Source organism: Cervus canadensis, chromosome 4 (assembly GCF_019320065.1).
Source record: "Cervus canadensis isolate Bull #8, Minnesota chromosome 4, ASM1932006v1, whole genome shotgun sequence".
NCBI lineage: Eukaryota > Metazoa > Chordata > Mammalia > Artiodactyla > Cervidae > Cervus > Cervus canadensis.
The window spans coordinates 77,236,826-77,257,431 of NC_057389.1; the positions used below are offsets into that span (position 1 = coordinate 77,236,826).

Sequence of the window (20,606 nt, forward strand, 5' to 3'; positions counted from 1 at the left end):
GTCTTTGTAAGATTATTATCTTCCAGTATTTTTATTATAATCTCACTCCTCCATTCTACTACTTTACAGTATCAGTATTCTAAGTCCCTTATCTGCATCTGAAAAATATGTTTCTTTACTACTAAATGTTCTCTCACATGGCCTTTGACTAGCTTGAGAAGAAGAAAGCTGAAATGCTATTTTTAAAAATCCTTGGGCTAGTCCAAAAAAAAAAAAAAAGCAAACAAGTAATACAAACTAGTAATACTTAGTTTTAATTTGTATTAATTTGTATTAATACTTAATACAAACAAGTAATACTTAATACAAACTAAGCAATAGCAGGATATGAATAAATTACTGGGCTTATTTTTTTGTGTGTTTTAAAAAATTATTGTAAAATACCTGTAACAGAAAAGTTAACATTTTAACCATTAAACACTGTGCATTTCAGTAACATTAGGTGCATTCACAATACTGTGCAACCATCACCACAGCTTGTCCCAGAACTTTTCCGCGTCACCCCAAGCAGAAACACCAGAATCTTTAAGCAGCCACTCCCATTCCACACCCCTGCAACTGTTCCCACCCCCGGAATTCACAAATCTGCTTTTTGTCTCTCTGAGTTTGCCCTGTTCTGGATACTTTTTTATAAATGGAATCATACAGTATGTGGCCTTTCATGTATGGCTTATTTGCTCAGCATGCTTGCAACATTCATCCTTGTTGTAGCATGCATCAGTACCTCATTTGTTTTACAGTTGAATAATATTCCACTAATATTCCACTGTGTGTGTGTGTATAATTAATCCATTCATCCATGGATGGTCACTGTGTTATTTCTGTGATATTCTGGGATTGTGAATAATGCTGCTATGAATTTTACGTATAAGTTTTTATTTGAATACCATGTTTTCAATTCTTTTGATATATACCCAGTAGTGAAATTGTTGAGTTCTATGGTAATTTTCTGTTTAATCTTAGGAGTTACATATTTGGCTTAATTTTTATCAGAGATTTCAAATAGCTTGCCAGACAAGCTTGTTTTATACTTTTAACTAAGCTGAGTGATTTCTCCTAATCAGTTCCTTTGTATTACCAAGAACTGAATTAGTTTTAGTGGTGGATTCAAATAGGTCGATTAGCTTTCACTATGTATGTGTGTATAGCTTCACACATACAAACTACATATTAGGCACATTAGTTTTATTTCATTCCTCACACACACCCACAAAGCTGGTAGTACCAATACCACACAACCAAGAAAATTCAAGCCTGAGAAAGGTTAAGTAAGTTCCCTAAATTAAAGAAGTTAGTAAGTATGAGAATGAGACTCCAGCTCAAATTGATCTTACTCCAAAACTCCTTCAGAGGGAGCAAAATACGGCAACAACAGAATGTGGAAAGTGACCCTGTGGCTGGAAATTCCTAAGTATATTTACTAGTTACAGAACTTTCTCAAGAGTTGGTTTCCTTATCTCAAAAGTAAACCTAATAACCTCCGAAAGTTGTGGTACATTTAAACCCAACATTAGCAAAGTATTTCACAAAACATAACAAAAGTAAGTGATTGATAAATATTAACAATTATGCCTTCCCAGGGAAGCTGAAAAAATGTTTTTAAAAATAAAGGAGCGATTTTAAATACTTTGCAGGTATTTAATAACATAATAAAAATACAATAGGATCATTATCTAATGTGTGTTCTGACGTGATTAATGAACAGACAATAGGTAGCTGGCTTTCCCCCCAACCAGTGAGGCATATTAAGCAGGGCAATCAACAAGCAGTTTTATGAAGAGAAGAAAAAAATAAGGAAACTGATGGAGAAAGACAAAAGCACATACAAAGTGTTAAGGAGAAAATGACAGGACCAAATTGGGAGAGAAAGAGTATTACTCTTTCTCAAAGAAATGATCAAAAAAAATGCATATATAAAAGTACTTTGTGCAGTGGGCATGCATTCAGTGTGACAAAGCTAAATATTATTTCCTAAGAAAAATCTTTACCTGATAAACCTTACAAAGATTTAGTGTGGTCACTAACTCATATTTCACTTATGCATGTGGATTATCTGGAAAATGTATACCTCTTAAGAAAGTGAATAGTATGATAAAAATGTAAAGTCATAAGTTATAGTCTCTTTTTTTTAAAAACATTAATTTATTTCACACACTATAGATCAACATAATGTCAAAAAAACTGCACTTGATCCTGAAAAGGGCAGGAAATAACAGCTACTGTTGTGCTGAGCCATTGATGGGAAGAGATAATCAGCCATAGGCCTTAAGCATCTCCACACATTCTGGGATTAGATATTACCTTGTTTACAAACTAACAAATAAGCCTGAATGCTGCCAGAATTCATCCTGGTTGGTACATTCTTACTGTGTACCACGACTGTGAGGCCCTCACTACTGTGCAACTCATAACCTCGTAACATGTCTTCCCAGACAAAGACTAGTACTGCTTGTGCTAAAAGTGGTACACTGCCTAAATTCTGTATTCCTAAACTGGGACATACCCAGTGAGTGTGGAGAAACCACCTAGGCCCCTCTATGTCACCGCCACGGTACTTGGGGTAGAAGAAACTGAAAGAAATACACTGATAGTCATATTGTTTGCTGGGCTGAGAGTAATACACTCCTTTATCCCTGATCTAAGAATCTACTATCTTCTGGCAGCATTTGGGATAATTTATTAGTCTGTAAATAGGGTAAAATCAAATCCCAGACCTGATAGGCTATTAAGGTATGACTGAGACAATGTTCCCAACATTATACATTTCTCCAAAAAGTAAATAATTTAATACTTGGGGGTGGGGGTGAGAGAGGGGAATCATTTCATACCAGTCCTAACAATGTCACACAATACAATGTAAAACAATGTTTACTCATGGTCTTTCTTCTAAATTCTAAGAGATCTAATTTATTCTCTTACTACCAAGATCATCCCTATTTATTTTTTTCCTGAAACAAAAATGTTTTCTGACGTGAAAGAAAACATTATTCTAAATTATTTTTTAAGTCTACTTTTTCAAGTCTTTTCAATACCTAAAAGACAGATTTTAAAAATAAAATGTTTTCAGATTCTTCGTGAATCACCAATCTCACCTGCTCCAACTGGGTGGCGAATGCTATGGTCACTGACATGATGAAGAAGTCGGTACAGGACCCTGCTGGTCCGATCTGATGGTAGCCTCCCTCCTCATTCAGCACTGCCACGATGTCCTTTGGGTCAAGTCCAGACAGGCTGGCAGGTACTGTATGGAAAAAAACACAATTAACTACATTGTAGTTTGCCATAAACTAGTATAAGAGTTTGAAAGCTGCTTATACTTTTTCATTTACTTGGCCATTTTCACAGATACAGTCAATACCTCAATAAGGTTTCCTTTGACTTCAGTTTAATAAACCACATAGAAAAGGCATCACAGGTTGCCTGAAGGAAATGAATCTAAACTGTGAACTGAAAAATAAGCAAAACCTGGCTGAAAAGAGCAAAGTGACGAGATAGAGGGAAAGGTATTCTAGGGAAAAGGAACAATACATACAAAACCTCAGAGGCAAGACAAAGGATGTGGTTAGAGAACTGAAACAGGTGTGGCATGCTGGACCACAGTGCAAAGACTCAGGTACAGAAAGAGGAGAGAGGCCATATCATAAAGTCTTCCTGAAGACCATGCTGAAACATCTGGACAGTGTTCTAAGAATAACAGGAAACAGTAAACAATTTTGAGAACAGATATAAACAAACAGGCTTTGTTATGAAGAGATGGCAGAGGGACAGGGGTTTTTGCAACTGATTAAGTTGAAAAAAGAAACTACATAAAACTAAAGTAACAGATAATATTCAGTGTTAGGGAGGCTGCCAGCAAGTCAGCACTGTCCATGTTGGTAGGCACAGACTAGTTCAACCTTTTGAAGGGTAGTATGTCAGGGCTTACCAAAACTTTATACATGCATACAGTATACCACAGCAAACCCTGACTTCTTCAGGAGTTAATCCTGAAGAATTATGCTTATGGCAGCACTGGCTAAAAGTAGCTTAATGGTTAAGAGCACAGACCAAGGTTCCAACCCGAGTTCTGCTATTCAGTGGGTTGTATGGGGAACTTATACCATCTCCTTTAGTCTCCAGTTTTTCTTCTGAAAATCTTTTACACTGCTGTTGAGAAGATCAAATTAGATAAGTAAAATAAAGCACTTAGCACAGTACCTGACAAGTACTTTAATAAAGTACTTAAATAAAAGTCAAAATACTAACTATGATGGGTCTCATTACTCATTCTCAGAAAGGGAGAACGCTAGGATAAATCTTGTGAAGGATTAAAAGGACTGAACATTTCAATGTGAGTATTATGTTGTTAGGTATAAATATGGACAAATAAATATACAAAAGGATGTATGTGCATGTACATGTGTTTGAGTATATATATCCATGTGTAAACATACATGGGAACGGCAACAGCCCAACAGCAACTGGCACACCTAGCAGCTGAATCCTGACTTCTAAACATCATTCTTTTCTAAAGAGAAGCACAGCTCCTTATGGAAATAGCTGAATCCAGGACTGAGATAGGGAAAGTATAAGATGAACTTAGACTATCTTCTTATGGCCAAAAAAAAAGAAAAAAAAAACCAAAAACTCAAAGAATTGCTGATGTACTAAAAAATAGATAATTAAAAGAGTTCTTAATGCTCAAATCTGTGACAAATAATGATGGTTAAAGATTATAATCCACTAAACTAAGAGAAAACTGTAAGTCTGTATTTAGATAATATAAACAAATAAATTGAAGGTATAAGGAAGAATAAATATTTTTCTAAATTTCTAATTCTTCCCCACAAAGTATTTATTAATTACAAAGGAAAACACAGACACACACCACCTTAATCAAATAATCAAGTGAACATCATCAGTAATGAGACTAAATCAAAATAGTGCACCAACCAACATAATGCAATGAGAAGAGAGCATCTTGATACTCCTGCCAAAGATGCCTAACCAAAATCTAGCGTCAGACAAGCCCAAAATGTACAGGGGACACATCTTCACCAAAAGACCGAAACTGATCTTCTGAATAGAATGCTCTCCTCCCCCTTACCACTCACTGCATTAGTAGTATATCAGGTCCATCTTTCAATAAAAAATTTTAAGGCATACTAAAAGACAAAAAAAAAAAAAAAAAATTCATAACCTAAACTTTCATCTTAAGAAAACAGGAGCAAGTAAAATTAAAAGTAAGCAGAAGAGAAATAATAAAAACTAGAACCAAAATCAATGAAATTGAAACCAAGAAATCAATGGAAAAAAAATTAACAAAATCAAAAGCCGGCTCTTTGAAAAAGATCAGTAAGAATGTAGCCAGCCTGGGGGAGTGGGGGGAAGACACAAATTACTATCATCAAAAATGAAAGAGGGGATATCACTATAGATTTCATGTACATTAGAAGTTTAATGAAAGAATACTATAAACAACTCTATGTCTACAAATTGGATAACCTCGATGAAACAGAAAATTCTTTTTAAAAATAGGCCTATATGATGAAACTGAGTCAGTAACTTCAGAAAACAGAAAGTACTGGATCCAGATGGGTTCACTGGTGAATTCTACCTAACATTCACCATAATTTCTGGAAGAAATTATACCAATCCTCTACAATTTTTTTTCACAAGTCAGAAGCAGAGAGAATATTTCCTAACTCATTATTTGGGGCTGCTGCTGCTAAGTCACTTCAGTCGTGTCCAACTCTGTGCGACCCTATAGATGGCAGCCTACCAGGCTCCCCCATCCCAGGGATTCTCCAGGCAAGAACACTGGAGTGGGTTGCCATTTCCTTCTCCAATGCATGAACGTGAAAAATGAAAGTGAAGTCGCTCACTAGCACTGTCCTAATATGAAATCTAGGCAAAGACATTACAAGAAAACAACAGACCTACATCTCTCATGATCATAGATGTAAAACTCCTCAACCAAGTGTTAGACAATCAAATTGAATACACAAAAAGAACTATATACCACAACAAAATGAGATTTATTCAAGGTACACAAAGCTGGTTCAACATTCAAAAACCCATGAATATAACCCACTATGTCAACAGACTAAAGATGAAAACTCACGTGATCTTATCAATACATGCAGAAAAAGCATCTGACAAAATCCAACACTTACTCATGATAAAACATTGTCTGTAAGCTAGAAATAGGGAGTAACCTCCTTACCTTGATAAAGAGCATCTATAAAAATCTACAGCTAACATCATACTTATTGGTGAGAGGCTTTCCCACTAAGATCAAGAGCAAGGCAAGGATGTCTCCTTTCACTCTGCTTTTCAATAGTACACTGGAAATCCTAGCTGTTGCTGTAAAACAAGAAAGGAAACAAAGTCTTGCAGATTGGGAAGAAAGAAACTAAACTTTCTCTGTTTGCAGGTAAGTGTAGAATGTCCATCTATGGAAAACCAAAACCAAAAACAGAAGGAAAAAACCCTAATCCTGGAACTAAGAATAAACAATTATAGTGCAGCAGACAAGGTTAACATGCAAAAACCAACTGCTTTCCTACAGATCAAGAATAAAGTAGAATTTGAAATTTAAAACACCATTTACAGAGAGTTAACCAGCATGGAGACAAGATGGTGGAGTAATATTGTACATAAGCTCACTTCTCAAAAAAAATCAAAATTGCAACTAAATGATGAACAATCATCAACCAAAAAACAAGCAAAACAAACAAAAACACAACAACACTGGAGCCTACCAAGAAAGATATCCCACATCCAAAGACAAAGAAAAAGCCACAAAAGGGCAGGAGAGGCACAAATGCAATAAAATCAAAATGCCAGTCCCACTAGATGGGCAACTCACAAACTGGAAAATAATTATATTCCTCAGGTTCTCCCACAGGAGTGAAAGTTCTGAGCCCCAAGTCAGGCTCCCCAGCCTGGAGGTCTGGTATTAGAAAGAGCCCTCAGAACAAACTGGCTTTCAACTCAGCAAGCAGGGTTTGATTACAGGAAATTCACAGTACTGGAGGGAACAAAAACTCCACTCTCGGAGAATGCACACAAGGTCTCCTGTACACCACGACCAGGGTAAAAAACAAACAAACAGTGATCTCATAAAAGCCTGGGCCAGACCTATCTGCTGGAATCAGAGTGTCTCTGGCAGAAGCAGGGCTTGGGTACGGCTCACTGCAAGGACAGAAACACTGGTGGCAGTAATTCTGGGGAGTACTCACTGGCATGAGCTCTCTTGGAGGGTGCTATTTTCTCCCCAGGATCTGGGCCCCAACCAACAGCCTGTAGACTCCAGTGCTGGGATACCTGAAGTCAAACCAGCAGAGCAGGAACACAGCCCCACCAATCAGCACACAGGCTGCCTAAAGTCTTTCTGAGCCCACAGCTGCCCACTAAACACACCCCTTGACACGACCCTGCCCCCGAGATGGTCAAGGTCCACCCATAAGTGGGCAGAACCAGTCTCTCTCACAAGGAAGTCTGTACAAGCCTCTTAGGCCTCATCCACCAGGGGTCAGAAAGCAGAAGCAAGAAGACTAATCGATGATGACTACTTCACTTTCACTTTCACTGCCCTGCAGTCTGTGGAATGAAAACCACATTCACAGAAAGTAGACAAAATGAGACATCAGAGGAGTAGCTCCCAGATCAAGTAAAAATATAAAACCCCAGAAGAACAACAAAGTGGAGATACACAATCTACACAAAAAAGAATTCAGAGTAATGATAGTAAAGATGATCCAAGACCTTAAAAACAGAATGAAGGCAGAGAATGAGAAGATACAAGAAATGTTTAATAAAGAGCCAGAAGACCTAAAGAACAAACAGAGATCAACCTTACAAGAACTGAAAAGAAAAATATACTACAGGAATCAAAGGCAAGTTAAATGAGGCAAGAGAACAGGTAACTGAGCTGGAAGACATATGGTGGATATGCTGCTGCAGAGCAGAATAAAGGGGAAAAAAGGAAAACAAATGAGAACAGTCAGAGACTCATGGTACATTAAAGGCAACGTTCACATTTATTTCCCTGATAGCTCAGCTGGTAAAGAATCCGCCTGCAATGCAGGAGACTCTGGTTCAATTCCTGGGTCGGGAAGATCTGGTGGAGAAGGGATAGGTTACCCACTGCAGTATTCTTGGGCTTCCTTCCCTTTTGGCTCAGCTGGTAAAGAATCTGCCTGCAATGTGGGAGACCTGTGTTCAATCCCTGGGTTGGGAAGATCCTCTGGAGAAAAGAAAGGCTACCCACAGCAGTATTCTGGCCTGGAGAATCCCATGGACTGTAGAGTCCATGGGGTTGCAAAGAGATGGACACGACTGAGCGACTTTCATTCACATTATAGGGTTCTCAGAGGAGAAGAGAGAGAAAGGGCCCAAGAAAATATGTGAAGAAATTATATGTGAAAACTTCCCTAACATGAAAAAGAAAACACTCACTCAAGGCCAGGAAGTTCAGAGAGTCCCAGGCAGGATAAACCCAAGGAGGAATACAAGCAAATATCACTGATGAACACAGACAGAAAAAACAAAATGCTAGCGAACTGAATCCAACAATATATTAAAAGAATCACCCAGCTCAATCAATTGGAATTTATTGCAGGGATGCAAGGATTCTTCAGTACTGGAGATCAATCAGCACGATTCATCACATCAACAAACTGAAGAGTAAAAACCATATGCTCAGGGCCTTCCCTGGTAGTGCAGTGGATAATAAGCCCCCTGCCAATGCAGGAGACACGGGTTCGATCCCTCATCTGGGAAGATTCCACATGCCATGGAGCAACAAAGCCCATGCAACTACTGAGACTGCACTCTAGACCCCTTAACTGCAACTACTGAAGCCTGTGGCCCTAGAGCCTGGACTCTGCAACAAGGGAAGCCACCGCAATAAGAAGCCTGAGCACCGCCTCAGAGAGCAGCCCCTGCTCACCACAACTAGAGAAAGCCCATGCAGCAATGAAGACACAGCACAGCCCAAAATAAGAATAAATAAATATTAAAAAATCATATGCTTATATTAGGGGATACAAAAAAAACCTTTTTACAAAATTCAATACGCATTAATGATTGAAAACTCTCCAGAAAGTGGCAAAGAGGGAACTTACCTCAACATAATAAAGGCTATATATGACAAACCCACAGCTAACATCATTCATAAAAGTGAAAAGCTGAAAGCATTCCCTCTAAGGTCAGAAAAAAGACAAGAACATCCACTATCGCCACTTCTATTCAACATAGTTTTAGAAGTCCTAGCCATGGCAGTCAAAGAAGATAAAGGAACAAAAGAAATCCAGATAGGAAAAGAAGCAAAACTATCACTGTTAGAAGATGACATGACACTATATATAGAAAATCCTAAAGATGCAACCAGAAAACTACAACAATGGATTCAGTAAAGTTGCAGGATACAAAATTAATGCACAGGAACCTCTTGTATTTTAATACATTAACAATGAAAGATCAGAAAGAGAAATTAATGAAATAATTCCACTTATCATGACATCAAAAGTAATAAAATACCTAGAATAAACCCACTTAAGGAGGCAGAAGACCTGTACTCAGAAAACCATAAAATATTTACGAAAGAAATTAAAGATAACACAAAACAGATACCAAATTCTTGGATTGGAAGAATTAATATTCTCAAAATGACTATACCACTCAAGGCAATCTACAGATTCAATGCAATCCCCATCAAATTACCAAAGGTATTTTTTTGCAGATGTAGAACAAAAAATTTTTTAATTTGTATGGAGACACAAAAGACCCTGAAGAGCCAAAACAATTGTGAGAAAGAAAAACGAGCTGGAGGAATCAAGCACTCCAACTTCAGACCATACTACAAAGCTATAGCAATCAAAACAGTATGGCACTGGCAGAGAAACAGAAATGCTGATCAATGGAACAGGATAGGACACCCAGAAATAAACCCATGCACCTACAGTCAATTAATCTATGAAAAAGGAGACAAGAATATACAACGGAGAGAAGTCTCTTCAATAAGTGGTGTTGGGAAAACTGGATAGCTACCTGTAAAAGAATGAAATAAGAACATTCTCTAACACAAAAATAAATTCAAAATGGGTTAAAGACCTAAACATAAGACCAGATACTATAAAACCGTTAAGAGGAAATCACAGGAAAAACACTTGTTAACAGAAATTTCAGAAATATCTTTTCCAATCTTAGAGTAACGGAAATAAAAACACAAATAAACCAATGGACTAAAAAGAGCTACCATATGATCCAGCAATCCTATTCCTGGTCAAATGTCCAGAAAAAAGCATAATTTGAAAAGACACATGCATCCCAAAGTTCACTGCAGCACTATTTACAATAGCCAGCACATGGAAGCAACCTAAATGTCCATTGACAAAGGAATGGTTTTTAAAAAATGTGGTACATATATACAACGGACTATTGCTCAGTCATTAAAAAGATCCAAATAATGCCATTTGTGACAACATGGATGGACCCAAAGATTGTAATACTAAGTGAAGAAAGTCAGAGAAAGACAAATATGATATTGCTCATATGTGGAATTTTAAAACATGGTACAAATGCATCCATTTACAGAACAAAATGGTGTCACAGATGTAGAAAACAAATTTATAGTTATCAAGGGGGAAGCGGGGAAGGATAAACTAGGAGATTGTGATTGATATATATACACTATGATATATAACTAAATAACTAATAAGGTCCTACTACATAGCACAGAGCACTCTACTCAATATTGTGTAATGACCTATATGGGAATAGCACCTAAAAAAAAAACGATCTACATATGTGTATAACTGATTCATTCTGCCATACAGCAGAAATTAACACCTTATATTGACCATATTCCAATAAAAAGTAACTTAAAAAAATAAACAAAAAAGGGACCTAATTCAACACAGAAGCTTTTGCACAGCAAAAGAAACCATGAACAAAACATAAAGACAACCCACAAAATGGCAGAAAATATTTGCAAACGATGTGACCGAAATGGGATTAGTCTCCAAAATTTACAAACAGCTTATGCAGCTCAATATCAAGAAAATGAACAACCCCATCAAAACAATGGTCAGCAAGGGCTTTCCTGGTGGTCTAGTGGTTAAGAATCCACCTGCCAACACAGGGGACACAGGTTCTATCCCTGGCCCAGGAAAATCCCACAGGCCATGGGACAAATAAGTCCATGTAACACAACTTCCAAGTCCACACCCCACAAATACCGAAGTCCACAAGCCTAGAGCCTGTGCTCCGGAACAAGAGAAGCAACTGCAATGAGAAGCTCATGCACGGCAATGAAGAGTAGTCCCTGCTTGCCACAACTAGAGAAAGCCCACACACAGCAAAGAAGACCCAGTGTAGCCAAAACTGAATAAATAAATCCTTTTTAAAAAATGGGCCTATATAGGCATTATATAGAGGACCTATATAGACATTTCTCCAAAGACATACAGATGGCCAAGAGACACACGAAAAGGTGCCTGGCATCACAAATTGTTAAAGAAATGCAAGCCAAAACTACAATGCAGTATCACCTCACAGCAGTCAGAACGGCCATCATGAAAAAGTCTATAAAGAAAAGAACAAGATGGTGGAGGAGCAGGTGGACATGGAGTACATCTCTCTCCACGGATGCATCAGGAGTACACCTTCAGACACAGAAGTGCATGCAGAATACCAGCTGAGAGTGGACAGGAGTACCTGACCAGTGGAAAAGAATATATATACTATGCAAAACTCGGTAGGAGGAAGGAACTAGGAGGAAAAACAGGAGTGTCAGTAGGACTGGACCTGCCCTCGGCAGGTGGGGGAACTAAAGCAGAAGTCCAATCCCCATATCGGGGAAATTGTCTGAGTCAGAGGAGGAACATTTAAGGCTGACACTGAAACAGCTGATTGTAGCAGGCTAAATGGAATGAGAATCAGACAGTCCTCACTGCAGCCATACATACCCTGGACAGGGACGCAAGTCCCCTGAAAAGCGCAGTGGCTGGGAGCTGGAGTTTAGGGATTGTGGAGCAATCCCAGGGCGAGGACTGCTGTTGACTGTGGAGAGACAGATCAAGGGGATGTCAGGGAGGAGACTGTGGTGGGAAATGCCTGTAGAGGAAAGCTGCCATAGAAGCATAAAAGCCACAGAAGCAAGGCAATAAGGAAATGGCAACCCACTCCAGTACTCTTGCCTGAAAAATTCCATGGACTGAGGAGCCTGGTAGGCTACAGTCCATGGGGTCGCAAAGAGTCCATGGGGACACAACTGAGCAACTTCACTTCACGGCTGAGTCATGAGTAATGGGTGGAGCCATCACCACAGCCTTTCTCTCCCCACACAGCAGCATTGGCAGCTGAACAACAGCGAGGCTGGCCCATCAAACGCCTGATGCACTGAGCTACAGAGTATGACCCCAGCCAGGGGGGGAGCCCTCTAAGTGCCTGAACGGGCGGAGCTGCGGAGAAAGACCGGCCAAAGAGGCCTTCTGATCGCCAGCTACAGGAGGCTTGAAAAAAGACTCTGACAGGGCCATAACTCCACAGCAGAGGCAGTCTGTGTCCCTGCACACTTGACGCCACCAGGATCCCCACAGGCCAAGCAGCTGCACCACCTTCACGCTCAACTCTCACTGGGGCAGAGCCGGCACAGGCAAAAGAAGTCTTGCATCTACGTGCGCAGGGTCGCTTTGGTAACGTCCCACTCTTTGAGACCTCGTAGACCATGGCCTGCCAGGCTTCTCTGTCAGGGAGGCAGGTTCTCCAGGCAACAGTACTAAAGCATATGGGCCAATGCTGGTTGCCATACCCTTCTGGAGCACTATATTTCCTGCTGCCCTCGCCATCAACCCCCCTGAGAACCTGGTGCTGCCAGAACCCCTGCAACCCAAGCAGCTGCACCACCTCCACACCCGGCCCTCAGAGGGGCAAACCCAAGGCCTCCAGGGCAGCCTCAGGAGCAAACCCCAGTGGACGACCCACATGCAGAGGTGGAAATAAAACCACAATTGAAACCCAGGGGCGGTGTGGCTAAGGAAGAAGACCCAAACCCTCCCACCAGCTGCACAAGCTGCAGATTAAATCCACACGATCATCTAGGCAGACTCTGTGTCTATGGAATATATAAAGGTCATTGAGAGCTCCCGCAAAAGAAAACGCACTAGTTCTGATAGCTGGGGACATGGAGGCAACAACACAGAAGAGTAGAACCAGATTAGAATCTGAGCTGCCCCCACAGCAGGTCCAGAGACCAGCACAGTGTTAGAGGGCATCCCAGGGAGGTGAGGTGGACTGGGACTCCCAGCGAGAGAAAGGACTCTGGCAGCAGTGACTCAAGAAACACATTTATTATTATGTTTTGACTTGTTCTGTGGGATTTTTTCTATTCCCCCACCCCCACCCCATTGCAGTTGTCGATTTTATTGACACTATGAAATCTAATTAAGCTTTTGAGCTTTTTTTTTCCCCCTCTCAGTCACATTTTTTATGGTTGTTATAAACCTCTGCCTCTACATTGGGCTTGTGCAGTTCTATGGAGTTTTCCTTTTTTCTTCCTGCCTCCATTTTTTTTTTTCTTCTTCTATTCTTTTTTATAATTTTAGTTTAAAATTTTTTTAAACCTATTATATTTTTTCTACATTTATTCCTTTGTTTGCCTTCCCTACCGTTCTTTTCCCCTTGCATTTAAACTTTAATGTATATAAATCTTCTTCATCTACCTCTATTTAACTTTGCGTATCTATTCTTTCCTTCCCTTCCTCTCGACATATTTGTTAGTTTTGTTTTCACTGCTTTATTACCCACTTGGCACCTAGCTTTAGTTTTGTTTTCTAGTTTGTGCTTTAGTTAGTTTTGTTTTTAACTGGTAAATAGATTTCTGATTTCCTTTGTTCACCTGGTCAATCTACTATATTTTTGTTGGACTGTTTTGACTTTGCTCATGGGTGTTTATGTATATGTATACATTCCAATATTTTAATTATTATTTGCCTGATTTTGTAACTGTCATTTGTCTGGGGTTCATCTTTGGTTTCTCATTTTTGGATATTTGTTTTAATCTCACTTAATACCATAACAAACAACTTGTGGAATCTTCGTTCCTGACCAGAGAGATCAAGCCCTGGGCCTTTGGAGCGGGAACACTGACTCCAAGACCCCAGACTACCAGATAACTAACCTTAGAGAGTACCAAATAATGAGAACAAACGCAAAGGAAACCACTTGAATACAAGACCCGACCCAGCATCACCCAACCACCAGTAGCACCCTGTGCAGGACGCCTCATCTAAACAACAAAAAAACCAAAAACACAAACCCAGTCATCGGCAGACAGGAGACCACCTCACTCAGCCTTGCCCATCAGAGGAAAAACAAACAAACAAAAATCACACCCTACCCAAAGCTTACGAAAACCACTGGACCAACCTAGAAAGGGTAGAAGCCAAAAGGAAGAAAGATTCAACCCTGAAGCCTGGGGAAAGGAGACCTCAAACCCTATAAATTAAAAAAAAAAAAATGAAAAGGCAGAGAAATACTACACAAATAAAGAAACATACTAGAAACAAGGAAATTCAAATAAATTTAGAGGCAACAGGCAAACTACCTGAAAAAGAATTCAGAATAATGATAGTAAAGATGATTAAAAACCTTGAAAACAATATGGAGAAAATGCAAGAATCACTTAACAAAGACCTAGAAGAATTAAAGAATAAACATGCAGAGAGAAACAACACAATTACTGAAATTAAAAATACCCTAGAAGGAATCAATAGCAGAATCTCTGAAGAAGAAGAACGAATCGGTGAGCTGGAAGATAAAATGATGGAAATAACTTCTGAAGAGCAGAATAAAGTAAAAAGAATGAAAAGAGCTGAGGACAGTCTCAGAGACCTCTGGGACAATATCAAACGCACCAATATTCGAATTATAGGGGTCCCAGAAGAAGAAGAGAAAAAGAAAGGGATTATAGTTGGAAGAGATTATAGTTGAAGAGATTATAGTTGGAAACTTCCCAAATATGGAAAAAGAAAAGGTCAATCAAGTCCAAGAGGCACAGAGTCCTACACAGGATAAACCCAAGGAGAAACACACCAAGACTCATACTAATCAACCTAACAAAGTCTAAGCACAAAGAAAGAATATTAAAAGCAGCAAGGGAGAAGCAACAAGTAACATACAAGGGAAACCCCTTACATTTAACAGCTGATCTTTCAGCAGAAACTGCAGGCCAGAAGGGAATGGCAGGATATATTTAAAGTACTGAAAGGGAAAAATCTACAACCAAGATTACTGTACCCAGCAAGGATCTCATTCAAAATTGATGGAAAAATAAAAAGCTTTTCAGACAAGCAAAAGTTAAAGAGAATTCAGTACCACCAAGCCAGCTTCACCACAAATGTTAACAGGACTTATACAGTCAAGAAATGCAAGAAAAGAAAAAAATCTACAAAGTAAACCCCAAACAATTAAGAAAATGGCAATAGGAACATATATATCAATAATTACTTTAAATGTAAATGGATTAAATGCTCCAACCAAAAGACACAGACTGGCTGAATGGATACAAAAATAAGACACATATATATGCTATCTTCAAGAAACCCACTTCAGACCTAAAGACACATATAGACTGAAAGTGAGAGGATGGAAAAATATATTCCACGCAAATAGGAAACAAAAGAAAGCTGGCATAGCAATCCTCATATCAGACAAAATAGATCTTAAAGAATATTACAAGAGATAAGGAAGGACACTACATAATAATTGAGGTATCAATCCAAGAAGACGACTTAACAATTGTACATATGTATGCACCCAGCATAGGAGCACCTCAATACATAAGAAAAACACTAACAGACATAAAAGGAGAAATTGACAGTAACACAATAATACTAGGAGACTTTAACACCCCACTCACACCAATGGACACATCATCAAAACAGAAAATTAATAAGGATACATTAGATGATATGGATCTCACTGATTGTATCTTCAGGACATTCCATCAAAACGCAGAAGAATACACCTTCTTCTCAAGTGCATATGGAACATTCTCCAGGAAAGATCACATCTTGGGTCACAAATCAAACCTCAGTAAATTTAAGAAAACTGAAATCATATCAAGCATCTTCCGACCACAACACTATGAATCCGGGTATCAATTACAGGAAAAAAACTGTAAGAAATGTAAACACATGGAGATTAAACAACATATTTCTAAATAACCAACAGATCACTGAAGAAATCAAAAAGGAAATTTAAAAATTTCTAGAAACAAATGACAATGAAAACATGACAACTCAAAACCCATGGGATGCAGCAAAAGCAGTTCTAAGAGGGAAGTTTATAGCAATACAATCCTACCTCAAGAAACAAGAATAACATCAAATAGACAACCTAACTTTACACCTAAAACAACTGGAAAAAGAAGAACAAAAAAACCCCAAAATTAGTAGAAGGAAAGAATTCATAAAGATCGGAGTAGAAATAAATGAAAAAGAAATAAAAGAAACAATAATAAAGATTAATAAAACTAAAAGCTGGTTCTTTGAGAAGATAAACAAAATTGAGACACCTTTAGCCAGACATATCAAGAGCAAAAGAGAGAAGAATCAAATCAACAAAATTAGAAATGAAAAAGAATAGGTTACAACAGACAATGAAGAAATACAAAGGATTGTAAGAGAAGATTATGAACAACTATATGGCAATAAAATGAATAACCTGGAAGAAATGGACAGATTCTTAGAAAAGATCAATCTTCCAAGACTGAACCAACATGAAATAGGGATTATGAGCAACTCAATTACAGGCACCGAAACTAAAGCTGTGATCAAAAATCTCCCCAAAAACAAAAGCCCAGGACCAGATATTTTCACAGGAGAATTCTAACATTTAGAGAAGAGCTAATGCCTATCCTTCTAAAACTCTTTCAAAATACTGCAGAGGAAAGAACACTTCCACACTCATTCTATGAGGCCACCATCACCCTGATACCAAAACCAGACAAAGACAACACAAAAAAAGAAAACCACAGGCCAGTATCATTGATGAACATAGATGCAAAAATCCTCAGCAAAATTTTAGTAAACAGAATGCAGCAACACATCAAATTGCTCATACACCATGATCAAGTTGGGTTTATTCCAGGCATGCAAGGATTCTTCAATATACACAAATCAATCCATGTGATACACCATATTAACAAATTGAAAGATAAAAACCATATGATCCTCTCAATAGACGCATAAAAAGCCTTTCACAAAATTCAGCACCCATTTATGATGAAAACTCTTCAAAAACTGGGCATAGAAGGAACCTACCTCAACATATTAAAGGCTGTATATGATAAAGTGAAAGTGAAAGTGAAGTATCTCAGTCGTGTCTGACTCTTTGCAACCCCGTGGATTGTAGCCTACCAGGCTCCTTCCTCCATGGGATTCACCAGGCAAGAATACTGGAGTGGGTTGCCATTTCCTTCTCCAGGGGATCTTCCCGACCCAGGGATTGAACCTGGGTCTCCTGCATTGCAGGTAGACGCTTTAACCTCTGAGCCACCAGGGAAGCCCTAACAGCAAACACTATTCTCAATGGTGAAAAACTGAAAGCATCCCCCCTAACATCAGGAACAAGACAAGGGTGTTCACTTTCACCACTATTATTCAACATAATTCAGGAAGTCCTAGCTACAGCAATCAGAGAAGAAAAAGAAATAAAAGGAATCCAGATCAGAAAAGAAGTAAAGCTCTCACTGTTTGCAGATGATATGATACTATACATAGAAAACCCTAAAGATAGTATCAGAAAATTACTAGAGCTAATCAGAGAATTTATCAAAGATGTAGGATACAAAATCAGGACACAGAAATCACTTGCATTTCTATATACTAACAATGAAAAATCAGAAAGAAATTAAGGAATCAATTCTATTTACCACTGCAACAAAAAGAGCTAAATATCTAGGAATAAAGTTACCTAGGGAGACAAAAGAACTGTACACAGAAAATTGTAAGACATTAATAAAAGAAATCAAAGACAACATAAACAAATTCCATGTTCCTGGGTAGGAAGAATCAATATTGTGGAAATGACTATACTACCAAATGCAATCTACAGATTCAATGCATTCCCAGCAAATTACCAATGGCATTTTTTAACAGAACTAGAACAAAAAATTTCACAATTCATATGGAAACACAAAAGACTCCAAATGGCCAAAGCAGTCTTGAGAAAGAAGAATGGAACTGAAGGAATCAACCTTCCTGACTTCAGATTATACTCCAAAGCTACAGTCATCAAGACTGTATGGTACTAGCACAAAAACAAATATAAACCAATGAAACAAGATGGAAAGCCCAGAAACAAACCCATGCACCTATGGGGACCTTATTTTTGACAAACAAGATATACAATGGGGCAAAGATAGCCTGTTCAATAAATGGTGCTGGGAAAACTAGACAGCTACATGTAAAAGAATGAAATTAGAACACTTCCTAACACCATACACAAAGTTAAACTCAAAATGGATTAAAGACCTAAATGTAAGACCAGAAACTATAAAACTCTTAGAGGAAAACATAGGCAGATCACTTGAGGACATAAATCAAAGCAAAATCCTTTATGACCCACCTCCTAGTGTAATGGAAATAAAAACAAAAGTAAACAAGTGGGACCTGATTAAACTTAAAAGCTTTCACACAGCAAAGAAAACTATAAGCAAGATGAAAAGACAACCCTCAGAATGGGAGATAAAAATAGCAAATGAAACAACTGACAAAGAATTAATTTCCAAAATATACAAGCAGCTTACACAACTCCATGCCAGGAAAACAAACAACCCAATCAAAAAGTGGGAAAAAGATTTAAACAGACATTTCTCCAAAGAAGATATACAGATGGCTAACAAACACATGAAAAGATGCTCAGCATCACTCATTATTAGAGAAACGCAAATCAAAACCACAATGAGATATCACCTCACACTGGTCAGAATGCCACAATGAGATATCACCTCACACTGGTCAAAATGGCCACCATCAACAGGTCTACAAACAATAATGCTGGAGAGGGTGTGGAGGAAAGGGGACGCTCTTGCACTGTTGGTGGGAATGTAAATTGATACAGCCACTATGGAAGATGGTATGAAGATTCCTTAAAACACTAGGAATAAAACCACCATATGACCCAGCAATCCCACTCCTAGGCATATATCTTGAAGAAACCAAAACTGAAAAGGACACATGTATCACATTGTTCATTGCAGCACTATTTACCATAGCTAGAACATAGAAGCAATGTAGATGTCCACGGACAGATGAATGGATAAAGAAGTTATGATACATATACACAATGGAATATTACACAGCCATAAAAAGGAATGCATTTGAGTCAGTTCTGATGAGATGGATGAACCTAGAACCTATTATTCAGAGTGAAGTGAGTCAAAAAATAGAAAGATAAATATTGTATTCTAGTGCATACATAACACTTAGAACTGGACATGGAAAAACAGACTGGTTCCAAATAGGGAAAGGAGTACCTCAAGGCTGTATACTGTCACCCTGCTTATTTAACTTATATGCAGAGTACATCATGAGAAACACTGGGCTGGATGAAGCACAACCTGGAATCAAGATTGCCAGGAGAAATATCAATAACCTCAGATATGCAGATGACACCACCCTCAAGGCAGAAAGCGAAGAAGAACTAAACAGCCTCTCAATGAAAATAAAAGAGGAACGTGAAAAAGTTGGCTTAAAACTCAACATTCAGAAAACTAAGATCACGGCATCTGGTCCCATCACTGCATGGCAAGTAGATGGGGAAACAGTGGAAACAGTGACAGACTTTATTTTTTTGGGCTACAAAATCACCGCATATGGGGACTGCAGCCGTGAAATTAATAGATGCCTGCTGCTTGGAAGAAAAGTTATGAGCAACCTAGACAGCATGTTAAAAAACAGAGACATTACTTTGCCAACAAAGGTCCATCTAGTCACAGCTATGGTTTTTCCAGTAGTCATGTATGGATGTGAGAATTGGACTATAAAGAAAGATGAGTGCTGAAGAACTGATGCTTTTAAACGGTGGTGTTGCAGAAGACTCTTCAGCATCCCTTGGACTGCAAGGAGATCCAACCAGTCCATCCTAAAGGAAATCAGTCCTGAATATTCATTGGAAGGACTGATGCTGAAGTTGAAACTCCAATACTTTGGCCACCTGATGTGAAGAACTGACTTATTGGAAAAGACCCTGATGCTGGGAAAGATTGAAGGCGGAAGAAGAAGGGGACGACAGAGGATGAGATGGTAGGATGGCATCACCAACTCAATGGACATGAGTTTGAGTAAGCTCTGGGAATTGGTGATAGACAAGGAAGCCTGGCATGCTGCAGTCCATGGGGTCACAGAGACACAACTGAGTGACTGACCTGAACTTAACGCATATATACAATCTAGAAAAATGGTACTGAAGGACTTATTTTCAGGGAAGCAGTGGAGAAACAGACATAGAGAATAGATTTGTGCACTGGGGGAGAGGGGAGGAGAGGGTGAGATGTATGGAAAGAGTAACAGGGAAACTTACACTACCATCTGTACAATAGATAGCCAATGGGA

General features: G+C 38.7%; 1 protein-coding gene across 3 annotated transcripts in view; it reads right to left on the bottom strand.

Moving 5' to 3' along the window:
* CEP120 (centrosomal protein 120) overlaps positions 1-20,606 on the bottom strand; it is an 81,716-nt gene that overhangs the window by 42,752 nt on the left and 18,358 nt on the right. For 2 of the 3 annotated variants that reach the window (XM_043465911.1, XM_043465912.1), the window contains exon 6: positions 3,093-3,241. In XM_043465911.1, the coding sequence (XP_043321846.1) occupies positions 3,093-3,241 (149 nt within the window). Of the gene's footprint in view, positions 1-3,092; positions 3,242-7,223; positions 7,579-20,606 lie in introns of those variants that run through there. The other variant, XM_043465913.1, reaches the window with a different exon arrangement.